The sequence below is a fragment of the Carettochelys insculpta genome, chromosome 3 (genome assembly GCF_033958435.1).
Source record: "Carettochelys insculpta isolate YL-2023 chromosome 3, ASM3395843v1, whole genome shotgun sequence".
Classification (NCBI taxonomy): Eukaryota; Metazoa; Chordata; order Testudines; family Carettochelyidae; genus Carettochelys; species Carettochelys insculpta.
Window position 1 is genome coordinate 169,027,032 of NC_134139.1, and position 16,873 is coordinate 169,043,904.

Here is a 16,873-nt window from a genome sequence, read left to right on the forward strand (position 1 = left end):
ATATAAATTCACAAAATAGTACACACAGCTATTTGATTTTTCAGAAGTTTACTTGAATTGCTAGTGCAACTGAAAGAACTAGATTTTTCATTGGTGGCAGGGTTTTGTTTTTTGGTTTTGTTTGTAAATTTTGTTGTAGCCTATCATTACAGTAACTTTGAAAACTAAAGCTAATTGTGTCCATCCTTCATATTTGTTTAAATTAACTATATGCTTAAGAATACAATGCTGAAATTTCACTTGACTATTAACCTTCATGTTTTTTTTTCTTCTGTGCAAAATGGAAAGATTGCTTTAGTGTCATGAACAGTAACTTATAAAATTACCTACTTTGCTTGTATATCTTGTTTTCTTAATATCACCTGTGATGAAGAGAGGCCGTGCTTAAATAATAGTGCTCTTACCTTTCTCATCCATATTAAAGCTGGATGAGATGCCATCTGTGTCACTAACAGCTACAGAATAGGTTCCCACGTCCATTTTATCAGGATTTTTGAAGTACAACTTAGAACTAAAGAAATCATAACAAATTGACAGATACTGTTAGTGGATTTGTCATACGTGGGTAGTGTCACAAGAATACACCGGTAGAGCTGCAGCACTTACTGATTGCCAGTTGTTTTGATATTAAACTTATCATGATCATATATCTCTTCATAGGATTTACACCAAGAAAATTCAGATACGTCCGTAACTTCTGGGCAGTCAAAAGCGAGATAAATATTACCTTCTTCATCCACACCTGCAGTAATTTCCTTGGTTCCTGCAAATTAAGAATCAGCTGGTCAACACAGCAGTCAAGAAATAGCATTTATTCTTCAAGGCCCCAGTTCAGCAAAGCATATTAGCGCTTGCTAAAATCCCTTCTCCTTTAGCAATGGATCTTTAAGTATTTGCGTAAACTCATTGCTGAATAGGGATGGACTTCAGCACATCCCTAACTTTAAGCATGCATTGAAGTTGTCATTAACAGTAATTGTTGTAAATGTCTTATTAGTAATTAGATTTAACAGATTGGGTATCAATTAAAAAATTTCTGGTCACTTTAAATAACTAAATAAGATTTGCTGTTAGCTAATCTCAGCATTTCTAGCAATCCAATTATTTCCCTCAATAAGTAAGAGAAAGTCAAGAGCATGCTGCCAATACTTTGATAGTATTATCTACACCATTTTCTAGATTATACCAACCTTTTACAAGTATGGGAAATAACATAATTTAGTTCTTACCTGGTCTTGCCTCCACAAGCACTGGCTCAGATATATCAGATGACTTGCCTATACCAGCTTTATTCACTGCCCGCACTTTGAAAACATAGGTTTTGCCCTCATGTAAATCATTGACCTTGAAAAGGACATAGAGTGAAGTATGCATTAACTATATAAATTTGTACCACTGAGTAATAAGAATTTGTTAGCAGAATTCCAAGGGTGATATCCTGGCCCCATTAAAATCACAGGTAAACTCTCATTATAAGTTCAGTGGGGCCAAGTTCATACCTCCAGGTTTTCTTGCTTGGTCATTTTTTTTCATTAAAATAACAATATCTACAACAACCTTCTAGTAAGTGAAGCGTCACCTTTAAGTAACAGTGTGAAACTGGTTTTTCATTAACTGTGGTCCACTCTTCTGTATCCACTTCTTTATAGTCCACAAAATACCCAGTAACAGGACTGTTGCCACTGTACACAGGTGCTTTCCACAGAAGTACCAGGGATGTATCCCTAACTTCACAGAATGTCAGATCATAGGCAGGCCCTAAAACATTGTGAATATTGAAAAACTAGTCAGTACTCAATAACATTTTACAATCTGGCCCTTTGCGGCGGGGGCAGGGGCAATTTAATTTGTTTGGTTTGGTTTCACTTTCCCCATCCTTTAGAAAAATAAATTGTATATATTCCTATACTTTTTCATGTTGAAGGGCCTATGTCTCTTGACTACGTCAGCCCAAGAAAGCTATATACACTATACTACCTCCCTTATGCAAAAGTAACATTAGTATTCCAAAGCACACATTGTTAGGTAGATCTCAGCAGTTCCATTGTCATCTGAAAAATCCATGTACTATAAAATAATCTGAGAAGCCATAAGTACTTCTTTGTATTGCTGTTTTAATTCACTATTCCAAAATCAAGGCTACTCTGCTGAGTCTGGAATCAAATTGATGATTAAGCATCAATACTTCCACTTTCAATCCTCTTGTTTTTATTTTATTGGTGAGCATGAAACAGGAGCCACTGGCCTGATCCCAAGCCCACTGAACTCAGTGGGAAACGTTGCATGTACCTTAATGAACTTTGGGTCAGGCTATATATGCACTGACAGAAGATCACTTTTCAGTTTGAGAACTGGTAAAGACAGTGGCAACTGATGCCGGGGTTTCAGGGAGGCACTGGCCATGTGCTCCTGATCCACCCTCTCTCTGTCTCTGCCCTGCCCCACCCGCCCCTGCCAACCCATGTTCCACCCATGTCCCTCTCCCTCCAACACCTGCCCAACAATGCCCTGCCCTCTCCCCACCCCTGCTTCACCCCCGCCTGCCTCTTGCATGGTGCTGACAGTGACTGGAGGGGGCATGATGTGGGGGGACATGTGACCCCTGTGCACCACCCACATCATCCCTGGGTGGAGATCACCCTAAAGGAAGGCAAATCCAGAGGACATTTAGGCAAAGAAATATTAAAATGGTAGGTACTCAGATTCCCCTGACACTGTGGGCACTGTGGCTGCATCTACACAGACAATTTCTGACAACAAAGTGGGTTTTGTTGACAAAACTCGTGGACCATCTACACAGTTAAAGGGCTCTGTTGAGAGTTTATCAACAAAACGCAGCTGCTCAGTCGGCGGCATTATCCCTGCTCCCCATCAGGTATAACGCCTCTGTCAACAGTGTTTTGTTGACAGAGTGCCCGTGTAGATGCTTCTGTTGACAGAGAGGGCTTCTGGTTCCCCAGGCAGCCCTGTTTGCAGAGCTTCTGGTCAGCCATTCTGTTGAGACAGGGTGGGGCAGTCTGCCTGCTCTCTGTCGACAGAACAGCTTCCTTTTTTGATCTGCTTTTGGGTGCAGACACAATCTGTTCACAGAGATACTGCCAAGGTTTCTCTGTTGACAGAGGCTGCCCATGTAGATGTGGCCTGTGTGTGTGTTTTTGTGTCTTTGTATATTAAAGGCTTATATTCACAGCATCATATCCCTTCCTTTCACTGTACTTGTTCTCACACCCACAACTTACTGCATTTCTTTACACATGGAAATGTTTGAACTCAGTTTTATTAACCGAGTACAAAACAGTAATCACATCAATTTTCTATCACACAACCAATGATACCATAAAAAAATGCAAAACAAAGACAGGTCCTTTTGAATAAATGTGTTTTTCTGTTTCTCTCAATTCCATCCAACTTTCAATAATGATAAATAAGCAGCATGAAATTCTATAGTGGATACGGTTCTGCAGACATGGGTAAGGATATCATTAGCAAGCAATAAAGGAGTGATTCTCAATTGGGTACAAAGTAGGGAGCATAGGATCAGAAGGCACCTCTTTGTGACCAGTTTCCTGCTCTTTCAGACAACCCTATCATAGAACCCACTCATAAATTTACCAGTGTATTTTCTTTAAAAGCCTATGCACCTCCTTCAGATGAAAGAGCATAGGTAATAGATTTCTCATGTATAGGTAAAGATGAGATTGCCAAAGGAGCCTAAAGGAGTTGAAGTTCAATGCCTACCTGTCCTGGGGTCTTTTGAAAATCCCAAGCTAAATATCATTATGGCCACAGAGAACTAAATTTCTCATAGAGAGATGTATTTGCTAAAATCCTAGAAATGAAGGCAAAATGTAGGGTGTGGTTTGATGCAGAGGACTCTGTGCTACCAGTCAATGTTCCCTCTAATCTTTTCCATCCATATGCAGAATAAATTTTGTTATGTGCACTGAGGCATGTGCAAATATGCGCACCAGTAGCAGCACATGCTGCCAGTTGTGGACACTGGTAGAGCATATATCATCAGCTAGGCAGCAATTGAATCTCTCTCTGCTCATTTTACAGAAAAAAATGCTACCAGTAGACAGTAGGTTCTTTCATTATTCTAATTCATGCAGAATAATTCATTAGGTAACACTCAACTGAAAAAAAAAGCAGTCAAGTAGCACTTTAAAGACTAGCAAAATGGTTTATTAGGTGAGCTTTTGTGGGACAGACCCACTTCTTCAGACCATAGCCAAACCAGAACAGACTCAATATTTAAGGCACAGAGAACCAAAAACAGTAAGCAAGGAGGACAAATCAGAAAAAGATAATCAAGGTGAGCAAATCAGAGAGTGGAGGGGTGGGGGGGAAGGTCAAGAATTAGACTGAGCCAAGGATGCAGACAAGCCCCTATTGTGAAGCAGAAAGTTCCCATCACTATTTAAACCATGTGTTAATGTGCCGAATTGGAATATAAAAGCCAGCTCAGCTGTTTCCCTTTCCAAAACGGTGTGATAATTCCTTTTCAGTAACACACATACCTTTAGGTCGTTGACAGAATGCCCCATTCCATTAAAATGTTGACTAACTGGTTTGTGGATCTGGAGTGTTTTGATGTCTGTTTTGTGCCCATTGACCCTTTGTCTAAGGGAGTTAGAAGTCTGTCCAATATACAAAGCATCTGGGCATTGTTGGCACATGATGGAATATATGATGTTAGTAGAGGAGCATATATGATGTTAGTAGAGGAGCATAGTGGAGGAATACACTGGTATTCCTGGGGTATAAGGATAGGTTGTAGGTCCCAGATTCCCAAAAAGCCAAGAACAGAACACCACTGGTCATCACCTACAGCCCCCAACTCAGACCACTGCAATGAATTATTAAGACCTACAACCTATCCTTAATCAGGATGCTACACTCCAGAAGGCCCTGGGTGACATGCCTGTTCTCTCCTACAGACAACCTCCCAACCTCATGAGGATCCTCACTAACAGCCACAGTCTATACCCCAGGAATACCAGTCCTGGAACCTTTCCCTGCAACAAAGCCCGCTGCCAGCTTTGTCCACATATCTTCTCTGGAAATACCATCACTGGACCTAACCAGGTTACTCACAGAATCACGGGCACTTTCTCATGCTCCTCTACTAACATCATATATGCCATCATGTGCCAACAATGCCCAGATGCTTTGTATATTGGACAGACTTCTAACTCCCTTAGACAAAGGGTCAATGGGCACAAAACAGACATCAAAACACTCCAGATCCACAAACCAGTTAGTCAACATTCTAGTGGAATGGGGCATTCTGTCAATGACCTAAAGGTATGTGTGTTACTGAAAAGGAATTATCACACTGTTTTGGAAAGAGAAACAGCCGAGCTGGCTTTTATATTCAAATTCGGCACATTAACACATGGTTTAAATCATGATGGGAACTTTCTGCGTCACTATAGGGGCTTGTCTGCATACTTGGCTCAATCTAATTCTTGACCTTCCCCCCCACCCCTCCACTCTCTGATTTGCTCACCTTGATTATCTTTTTCTGATTTGTCCTCCTTGCTTACTGTGTTTGGTTCTCTGTGCCTTAAATATTGAGTCTGTTCTGGTCTGGCTATGGTCTGAAGAAGTGGGTCTGTCCCACGAAAGCTCACCTAATAAACTATTTTGCTAGTCTTTAAAGTGCTACTTGACTGCTTTTTGTTTTGATAGTGTATAGACTAGCACGGCTTCCTCTCTGTTACTATTCAACTCAAAAACAATGAGAAGTCCTGTGGCACTTAAGAAAACTAACAGATTTTTTGGAGCATAAGCTTTCGGATGAATGACAAAGTGGGTCTTTGCTTATGCTCCAAAAACTCTGTTAGGTTGCATCTACACTACAGCAATCTTTTGCAAGATGATCTTCCATGAGGGCTGCTTTTTCAAAAAAAGGGCCCGTGGAGCATCTACAGAACACTTTTTTTTTTTTTGAAAGAAACTTTCAAAAGGAGGCACTCTTCCTGATCCAGGAGCAGAAGAGGCTGTCTGGAAGAAATGCTTCATTCTTTCAATTTCGGATCCAAAAAGCACATTTTGTGAGTGGATGTTCTGCGTGTTCTTTCAAAAAAGGGACTGATTTTTCAAAAGAACTTGCTAATGTAGACACAGCTTTAGTCTATAAGGTGCCACAGGACTTCTTGTTGTTTTTGCGGATACAGACTAATTTGGCTTCCCCTCTGATATTGTTAACTCATAGAGGCTCACAGATGTATCTAAAACTGGGGTTGTACAGTGAAGAAATGGATGCTCTATATACTGGATAGGAAATTTTTCAGTCTGAAATCTTGCATTAGGTTTTGATCTCTCTGGCAGAGCCATGCTTCTGTATCAAAATGTTTAAGAGCACTTCCAATATCCACAACTGCAGGTGTATGGTAGAGATGTACGTTTTTCTGGAATTTCTTTATGAAATAATTTTAAAAATCTCAGATTCTCACTCAATCTTAATTCAGATCACACTTCTTCTTCTTGGTTGTTAATAAGCTTTTTTCTAATGCTACTTTCAAAGGGTAACAGAGAGAAAGCCATGCTAGTCTATATACTATCAAAACAAAAAAGCAGTCAAGTAGCACTTTAAAGACTAACAAAATAATTATTTATATTATATAATTTATTAGGTGGTGAGCTTTCGTGGGACAGACCCACTTCTTCAGATCATAGCCACACCAGAACAGACTCAATATTTAACCAAAGAGAACCAAAAATAGTATTCAAGGTGGACAAATCAGAAAAAATAATAAGTAATAAATAATAATAAATTATAATAATAATAATAACCTTATAATAAATATTATTTATCTTATAATAAAATCATAATAATAACTTTATAATAAATAATACATTTTTTTAGTCTTTAAAGTGCTACTTGACTGCTTTTTTTGATACTTTCAAAGAGGTTTGTAGAACATTGCAACAGCTTTTTTATTTGTTCCAAGCAGAAGGGAATTTAATACCACCTGTCCAGGTAACTGCATAATGAGAACAATGTAATCAGACAGTGGAGTACAAAAGCAGTTCATCATGGAAAGAAAAGCTATTCCCTCCTTGTTTCCTGCAGAAATATTTTATTCTATTTTTAGATATAAACACGGAAGGGCAAATTCCTTGCTTGTTCACACCCTGGGTGATTCCACTGACTTTCTGGAAAATTTCAGAGGGTGTAGATATGTGCAGTACTTGGCCCATTCAGCAGAGTAACTGTGTTATGTTAATCCTCAGTACTTACAAAAGAATGTGTAAAGCTCACATGTGATAATAGATGGCTTGTCAAATACTCTTTCTTATACCACTGCAACATCACAAGAGCCAACCATTAGGACTTGTGTAACTCAAAGAAGAATTTAGTTGAACACTTCTTATTCCAGCCCCATTTTATTTTCCATAACTAAAATAAAAAGAAACATAAAATTCTCCTCTGACTTATACCCCAAAGTTACCAAAGTTAATGGGAATTTTTATCTCATTTCAGGGAAACCAGTTAAATTTTCTTTAAGATAATTAACCCTACAAGGCATTTTGTGCTAGAAGCAGACATTAATATATATATATACTAAAATCAATGGTACCTTTCATGAAGCAAGGTCCTACTGAACATGAATGAGGGCATTAAAACCTGGCCTTTACTAAAGAACCTGATATTAAATAAAATTGGAGTTAAAAGTATCATGCTGAATGCTCCACAATAAGAACCAAAGAAGAGCTACTTTTTTTACAATCTGACACAGGTTAAGGATTTGGAATCTGGGACAGATAACATTTTTAAATGGGAATTTCATGCTTGTAATTTACAATCCTGAAGCCCAGAACTTCAGGAGGATGGAGAGCAGAAGTCAGGCTCCCTTGGAGTAATTTGTCAATGGTCCATAACAGTCGTATACATGAACATCAAATGGCTGTAAAACAGTATGACCCCTTATCATTAATTTCATTGCAAGAGAATAATACTGGCCACATATTTGACTTTAATAATGTGAAAGTGGCAGAACAAGCTGATTCTAGGCAGGGAAGAGAATTTTTGGAAGCGTGGTATTCTGGAAAAGATGCAATTAACCAGAATATTGATTTGGATCCAGTGTTTGAACCCATGAGATTGAGAGATGATAGAAGAGGAACAACTAATGAGAATGTGATCATTGGCAATCAGTTTAAATTGGAAGGCATGTGTGATCAATTAAGAACTAATGACTGATTAGGACTATGGGAAAGGACTATATAAAGACTGGTTTTAGAGGATCTCTCACTAGGCACTGCTGATGTTACTTCGTTTAGTAATGAAACATTTGTAATTAGGCACTGATGATGTTACTTCGTTTAGTAACGAAACATTTGTAATTAAAAATTGTTAAGCTCAGCGAACATTTTAAATTATTAACCATAACACTCCCTGCTGGGACCACAATTAGGGGTTTAATCTCTCTTCTTGTGTGGAGCCCAATCCAACTCCTACTGAAGTCTATGAGAAGAGTCTAAGGGTGCATCTTCACTGCAATAAAAAACCCACAACTCTGATTTTCAGAGCCCTGGCCAATTTACTCCAATTCTTGAGCTAAAAATTGCTGTGTTGATGATCAGGAACAGTTGGAGCCTTGAGTCTGCAACCCACCCCCTTCCCCACCTCATGTACACCCAATTTCAGAGCCCGGGCACCAGCCCACACCTGAACACCTGCACAGTAATTTTTACACCCACAGCCTGATCCTGAGTCAGCTAACCCTGGCCAGCTGCTGTTGTGCCACAAGTCTTTTATTGTAGTGCAGACATACCCTAAGAGCATGCCTGTACTGCACAGAAAAGCCATGGTGCAGAGTCACAGTGCACAGGCCACTTGACTGAGGCTTGTGGACGTGGACCGAGAAGTTATGTAGATGTTTCCATTCAGGCTCTGGTGAGGGAAAAGAGTCTCAGATCCTGAGCTGTTGCCCAAACAGGAGCATTTACATGCTGTTTTCAGCCCCACAGCCTGAGTCCTGAGAGCCTGAGTCAATTGACTAAGCTCTGAGGCTTAGTGATGTGGTTTCTTTCTAGCATAGATATACCGTGCATGACTTCACTGGAAGTTGGATCATTTCCTTAGCCTTTGCTAGACATTGCCAATCAGGGGATGTCAGGCTTGCAGAAATGTTGATGGTGCCCAGAATGCCCTGTGCTCGCATCCCTCTGCCACTCACACTCCCCCACCTCTACCTGCCTAAGGGTCTTGGAGGGAGTTTGGTGGCTGGAGGGAAGGAGAGAATTTGGGGGCAGGACAGACAGGTTGGGGGAGTGGGTACAGGCTCTGGAGGGAATGAGGTGCTCAAAGGAATGTGAGGGGGGAACAAGCATTGGGTTCCACACTTACATGAGGGCACCCCCCTCTGGCTATGGGTCCTAGGGGGAGCAGGGGTATCCAGGCCTGCTGCCTTCCTGTTGCCCACCCTGCATTCCCCTTTGTGTCCCTGGCCCCCCTGCTGTCCCATGGCAAGGGGGAAGGGGAACTGGGACATGAGCTCAGCTCAGCACACAGATACACACACACCATGAATGCACATGCCAGCAGCTGCAGGGAGTGAGCAGCCAGAAGCCGCTCTCAGCACTCAGCTGCTGCTGGTGGCGGCAGGGTTTCTCCCACGTGTTTGAAAGTGCCCAGAGGTCTAGAGGAAGCACAGGGGTAGCAGGGAAGTTAGGGGATGCAGGGAGCGTAGGGGATGGTAGGTAGTGAGTTTTAGTAAAGCCCAGGTGTGGACACCACAGGCCCACATAACTCGCCACTTATGCTGCCAATAGCCTTCCCAGTCACAACCTGTTTCCTCAGTCACTTTCTTTATAAACTCCTTATTAGCAACCAACTGCCTGTTGGGATTGCCAGTAACAGGTATGATAGTAAAGGTGTACATTGTAAAATCGGAAATAGCTTATTTGCGATTCAGTTAAGACATTAATTCATTTCACACTGGCTAATGAGCAGCCATGCAATGCAAATGATTTTTGTTGACCACCTACCAGTGTCTTATTCATACCTTATACCGCCATGCTTCATATCAACTGTGCCATCCAATCCACCCACAATGCATCAGCAAATTTAGTACACAGAAATCAGACACATCTTATTGAAGGAATTTGACAGTTGCTCATGTTAGAAAATTGCACCCTCCTTATACATTTACACTGAGATTCTAAATTGAATGCTGTGAGGAAGAAATGGACTTACCAGGCTCTGGCATGGTCCAGGCTTTACACAGAAAGTGTTCGCTGGGATCTGAGGGATGGCCTATACCAGCCAGGTTTGTAGCTGCAACTTTGAATTCATAGAAGGAGTTTTCCTTCAAATCCTCTACCTTTTCAAAAGAGCCAAAGACAAATTAATATAGACGAAAATCCATTACTTTCTATTCAAAGCCTCAGGATAACATTCATTTAATCATTATTAAGCACTATAGATTGTACAAGAAAATAAAAAAGATCCTATTCCAAGGATAAACAAAACAGCTCACATTAGCATAGCCCTACCACCCACAATCAGCCTGAGTATTGCCCCTCACAGAAGATCATAGAAGATTAGTATTGGAAGAGACCTCAAGGGGGTCATCTAACCCAACCCACCGCTCAGAGCAGAACCAACTCCAACTAAATTATTCCAGCCAGAGGTTTGTCAAGTCCGACCTTAAAAACTTCTAGGGGTGGAGTCCCTCTCACCTCCCTAGGTAACCCATTCCAGTGCTTCATCACCCTCCTAGGCAGCATTTACACTAGCAAGCTTTTTTTGGAAAAGCCAGGCCTTTTTGGAAAAAAATCCACTGAGTGTCTACATACAAAATGTGGTCTTTTGATCTGAAATCGAAAGAACACGACTCTCCTTCAGGCAGCCCCCTTCCTCTACCAGATGAGGAACAGCGCCTTTTTCCAAAAGACTTTTTCAGAAAAAAAGGTGTGTGGATACCCCAAGGGCCTGGCCCTTTTTTTTTTTTTTTTGAAAGAACGAAGGCGGTGTGGCTGCTCTCTATCAACAGAGTGGATCAATCTTTCTTTTTTGAGTGTGGACGCACTTTTTTGAAAGAAGTTTTTTTGGAAGAGATCTTCCAGAAGAACATCCGTTGAAGGATCGCTGTAGTATAGACATAGCCTTAGTGAAATAGTTTTTTTTTTAATATCCAACCTAGATTTTCCACACTGCAATTTGAGACAATTGCTCCTTGTTCTATCATCTGCTATCACTGGAAATAGCTTGGCTCCATCCTCTTTGGAAACCCTTTTAGACAGTCAAAAGCTGCCATCAAAACCTCCTTCTCTCCTATTTTTGGCAAACTAAATATACCTAGTTCTTTCAGTCTCTTCTCATGAGTCATGTACCTCAGCCTTCTAATATTTTTGTATCCCTCCAATGGGCTCCAGTTTATTCACCTTCTTTCTGTAGTGGGGAACCCAAAACTGAACACAATACCAAATGTGGTGTCAGTAGTGTTGAATAAGGGGGAATAATCACTTCCCTAGATCTGTTGGTAACGTTCCTACTAATGCAGGCCAATACGCCATTAGCCATTTTGGCAGCAAGGGCATGTTGTTGATTCATACCCAGCTTCTCATCCGGTGTAATCCCCAGGTCCTTTTCTGTGGAATCACTGCTTGGCCAGTCAATTCCCAGCCTGTAGCAATGCATGGAATTATTCCTTCCTAAGTGCAGGACTCAGCATTTGCTCTTTTTGAACTTCATAAGATTTGTTTTGGACCAATCCACCAATTTGTCGAAGTCACTCTAGTCCCGGTCTCTACCCTCCAGCATATGGATCTCTCCCTTCATCTTAGCGTCATCTGCAAACTTGTTAAGGGTGCAATCCATCCCATCAGCCAAATTATTAATGATGTTGAACAAATCAAGCCCCAGTCACTCCCCATCTGTCCTCTTACTGCACTGGGAAATACATTTCTGCAACCCTGGGAAAGGTGGAGTTTACAGTGACTTTACGAGTGGCCAGCTACTGAGGCCAGTAAGAGAGGGGATTATCTACACCACCTATGCTTTGTCTTTAACTTTCTGCTCCCTCCAGGTGCTTTTGTAACCCACATACCTATGTAGTGACACCTAGACCACTTCACAGGGCTAAAATGAGTGCCCTCTATAGCCTAAGATGAGACTCAGCTAGCTTTTAGCTCAAACTGTAGAGGCCCCTGCACTAAGCTCCAGGGGTCCCCAGTTTGAGGCTCTGCATAGACAATTACACTCACAGGGTAGAATATCTGAAAAACACAAGCCATGCTTAGTCAGAGGCTGTGTCTATATGTGCCACTTCTTTCCGAAGCAGTGTGGTAATGAGCCATCTGGAAGATGCTAAGGAGGTGTGGATGTAAATTTTCTGCATCTCATTAGTATATGGGCATGTGGTTTGGAGTTCAAAAGAAGCTCTTCCAGACTCCAAAATACATGTGGTCCATAGGGAACTTCCAGAAGGAAACCCTCCTTCCAGAAGCCCCTTCCTCCTCAAAATTCTGAGGAAGAAGGGTGAAGGAGGGTTTCCTTCTGGAAGATCTCCACTGGTCATGCATCTGTATATGTATTTTGGAGTCTGGAAGAGCTTCTTCCGGACTCCAAACCACATGCCAATATGCTAATGAGCTGTAGGAAATTTACATCCACACCTTATTAGCATCTTCTGGACGGCTCATTACCATGCCGCTTCCAGAAGTAGTGGCACACGTAGACACAGCCAGAGTGTTAGACAGACCTTATTTCTCCTCACCTAAGGATGAGACCTAGGCCATAACAGGAAATGAAAACAGAACCTGAAGTCTTAATTAACTGAGATCCTTAATTTGGCTAGTTTAGATCTTTTTCCTCAGCTGTTGTTCTTAATTTGGTGGAGTTTTAATGTCTTTTCTTTAAATATTACAACCACTAAAAAGCACTTAGAGTGGTATTAGCAGAGTACAGCTGGGGGCCAGTAGATCAAAGCCAGAGCCACTAACCACACCTTTGCTACACTCCTGGCTTTCCATGGACCTACATGGTTTCCAATGAGCACCTCACCAGTTAAGCTCAGCTTTGCGCCTCCAAGCAGCACAGCCACAATGTGGGCTCAGCATTTGGACTCTCCACAGGGCTTGCAGATTTCCTCCCCATTTTATTTTCTGTTAAAATTGTGAAAGGGAAGGCTCATCTAGTGGCAGGCACAACTGTGGAGGGCCTCGGGGATCTTAGATGTTCACAAATATTAGAGAAAGTAGGTCAGTTGACTTTGAGAAAAATGAGATAACAGAGAAATCTTAATGTAGTATTTAATTTTTGATGGGAACAGAAACAGTTATACTTGAAAGTTTATCAGAGCTAGTGTCAAATACAAGATCAAAGCAAAACCAAACTGAGCTAGAAGAATACCAAGCACCAAAAGAATTCAGTTGGAATTTCTTCATACAGGGGAGTTAATATGTAAAGTGACTAATAGCAGAAGAACTTAGCGCACTAATAAACATGGTTTAACCCTATTCCAATTATTCAGGGTAATGAATACTTATGTAATAAGGTACAATAATTTAATCCAGGAAATGATGAACCTCCATAAATTCTGGGGCTTCTCTATTTTGTTCTACTGCTGTGTATCTGAGGGAGTAAGGAAACTTCAAAGTTCCATGGGCACGTCAAAGTGCCCGTGGCTACCCGGCATGCTGGCACTTCACAGTTTGCAACTTCTAAATTGCCGCAGGGAGAATTAGCCTAATGACGTGTGCATATTCATCACAGCACTTCATTAATATTCTCCACTCAGGCTGATTACCATGTTTCCTTCAACAAAAGGGGCCAGTGTAGACAGAGCCATTGTTGTATGCCTTCCACTCAACCTCTCTCTTTGACTTCAGATTGCAGACTCCTAGGAGCATGAACCAGGCCCTCTTCTCTGCTTAGGTAGCATATATTATGGGAGGTATCAGAAATACATAACTAGAGACCCTCTGTTGCTCTAGAGCAGTGTTTGCTCTGCATTGGAAGCAGGGCCAGAGACAAAGTGGAAGGGTCAGGAACTTGCCTTATTTGTCACTTGAGGGCAGAGATCAACAGGAAAGATAGGGATGCTCCCTTTGATCTTGGCCCATCTCTGTTCTTCCAGGCCTCCCACACTACAGCAGCATAGCAGGCTGCCCAGCCACATGCTGCTGCCTTTCCATCATATGTTAATGACATGGTGGGTGGTGAGGTAGAACTTATCAATGCAGTATGAATGCACCTTTTCAGATCACAGATTCTGTCCTAACTAGGAAATATGATTCCAACTATTCCTCAAATCTCCCTCCTCCAACGAGCCACTCCTCACTAGGTACCATTGCTACCTTTCCCCTCCATATACCTCTCCATCCTAGTTCTCAAGATTGACATACTTTATTGCCCTCCACAATGCACACTTGAAGGAACTGGGCCATTTTTAGTAGTGTCCTTCCAAATGAGTAAAACTTTGCCAAATGTCCAAGAGTAAAGTAATGCCAACCGTATAAATTCTTTCCTTAAGAGGTGAAGAATTGACTTCATGCCAGTTATGGTGATGAGCTTCCCTCTTGTCTAGATAATAACCAAGGACTGGTGATCCTCCACTGAACTTTGGCAGTTTCCACCCGAGAGTCATTGAGTGACCATCACAGTTCAGCAATGTGATGCTATAAGGATGTGATGGACAAGCTAGAAGAAAATAAGAGTACTGAGTATTAGTACAGTGTCAAAAATATAGCAACTAGAGGAAATACGGTCTTCTCTTGCATAATATATGGCAGCAGGTTACCACAACTAGGCAATGGGCGGAAAGGATAGAAATAAAAATTCACTTAGAGATAACTAGTAACTTGGACCTGACAGCAATGAATAACAGAGAGCAAGTAAATGCTCCTGTGCCAAGAGAGTTTTTGTTATTCAATGGGCATAGTATGCCCCTGATCTTGTAACTGACCCTACAGACAGCCACGTAACCTCAGGAAAATTCTCACTTGCAACCACACTCTTTACCACAGAAATACTAATCCTGGCACTTTCCCTTGCAACAAACCTTGTTGCTAACTTTGTCCACATATTTACTTTGGAGACGCCATCACTGGACCTAACCACATCAGTTACAAGATCAGGGGCCTATATTCCTGTACCTCCACTAACCTTATATATATGCCATCATGTGCCAGCAATGCAACTCTGCTATGTATATTGGACAAACTGGCAATCACTTCGCCAAGAGGCTACGCCTACACTAGCCAAAAACTTCGAAATGGCCATGCAAATGGCCATTTCGAAGTTTACTAATGAAGCACTGAAATACATATGCAGCGCCTCATTAGCATGCGGGCGGCCACGGCACTTTGAAATTGACATGGCGCGCTGCTGCACGGCTCATCCAGACCAGGCTCCTTTTTGAAAGGACCCCAGCTACTTCGAAGTCCCCTTATTCCTATGAGCAGATGGGAATAAGGGGACTTCGAAGTAGCTGGGGTCCTTTCGAAAAGAAGCCCCATCTGGACGAGATGCGCGGCGGCGAGCCGCATCAATTTCGAAGTGCCGCGGCTGCCTGCGTGCTAATGAGGCGCTGAATATGTATTTCAGTGCTTCATTAGTAAACTTCGAAATGGACATTTGCATGGCAATTTCGAAGTTTTTGGCTAGTGTAGACACGGCCAGAATGAATGGACACAAATTAGACATTAGGTATCTGAATACACATGAACCCTTCAGTGAACATTTCAATGGAGCAGGCCATAGTATTAAAGACTTGAAAATCTTCATCCTAAAATAAAGAGACTTTAACACCAGATTACAAAGGGAGACATCTGAACTGGAATTTATTCTCAAATTTGACACTTTGGGACTTGGTTTTAATAGAGATAGTAATTACCTTATGCATTACAAACACAGCTTCCCCATCTTTGATACTCATAGTGATCTCAGGCAAGTCACTTAACTTAATAGACACTTGGGCTGTGTCTACATGTGCCGCTTCTTCCAGAAGCAGCACGCTAATGAGCTATCCAGAAGATGCTAATCAGGTGCGGATGCAAATTTTCAATGCCTCATTAGCATATTGGCACGTGATTTGGAGTCCAGAAGAAGCTCTTCCAGATTCCAAAATACATGTGCAGATCCGTGGCCCGTGGGGATCTTCCAGAAGGAAACCCTCTTTCTGGAAGCTCCTTTTTCCTGAAAATTTGCAACTAAATTTTGGGGAACAAGGAACTTCCAGAAAGAGGGTTTCTTTCCAGAAGATCCCTGTGGGCCATATGTCTGCACATGTGCTTTGGAGTCCAGAAGAGCTTCTTCCAGACTCCGAACCATGTGATGATATGCCAATGAGGCATGGAAAATTTGCATCTGTATCTCATTAGCATCTTCTGGATACCTCATTAGTGTGCCACTGCTAGCAGAAGCGGCACATGTAGCCACAGCCTTGGAGTAAGTAATTTTCTTTGTCTCCTCCCCACCCTTTGCACACCCCTTCAGCTGATTTGTCAATTTTCATACCATTTTTTTTCTATTTCTTTGTTATATATTCACCATGCCAGTTCATTTTCAGCATTATTTCCAGATCTGAAGAAGCAGGTCTGCCCCACGAAAGCTCATCATCTAATAAATTATTTTATTAGTCTTTAAAGTGCTACATGACTGCTGTTTTATTTTATTTCAGCTATGTAAGTGCTCCTATTAAGTTCCCAAGTGTGACTGCTTACATGGATAAGCTCTACTCACAGGTGTAAGGGTTTGCAAGATTGGGTCATAAAACTACAGTATTAGATGATGCACCTCCCCATGCAACTCACCACTTTAAATAAAGCGTGACCTCATATTTAAAAAAATCTGTGATATTTTTAATATTTTCCAACTAAGCATTTGCCATAGTGTGTCAAAAAGGATGCTGCA

General features: G+C 41.5%; 1 protein-coding gene across 7 annotated transcripts in view; it reads right to left on the reverse strand.

The window, feature by feature from the left end:
- The window catches only part of MYOM2 (myomesin 2), a 214,333-nt gene that overhangs the window by 135,644 nt on the left and 61,816 nt on the right, over nucleotides 1-16,873 (reverse strand). For all 7 annotated transcript variants that reach the window (XM_074991185.1, XM_074991183.1, XM_074991184.1 and 4 more), the window contains 6 exons: nucleotides 14,472-14,659; nucleotides 10,211-10,337; nucleotides 1,580-1,758; nucleotides 1,230-1,344; nucleotides 607-763; nucleotides 405-511 (listed from right to left, as the gene is read on the reverse strand). In XM_074991185.1, coding sequence (XP_074847286.1) covers nucleotides 405-511; nucleotides 607-763; nucleotides 1,230-1,344; nucleotides 1,580-1,758; nucleotides 10,211-10,337; nucleotides 14,472-14,659 — 873 coding nt within the window. The remainder of the gene's footprint in view (nucleotides 1-404; nucleotides 512-606; nucleotides 764-1,229; nucleotides 1,345-1,579; nucleotides 1,759-10,210; nucleotides 10,338-14,471; nucleotides 14,660-16,873) is intronic.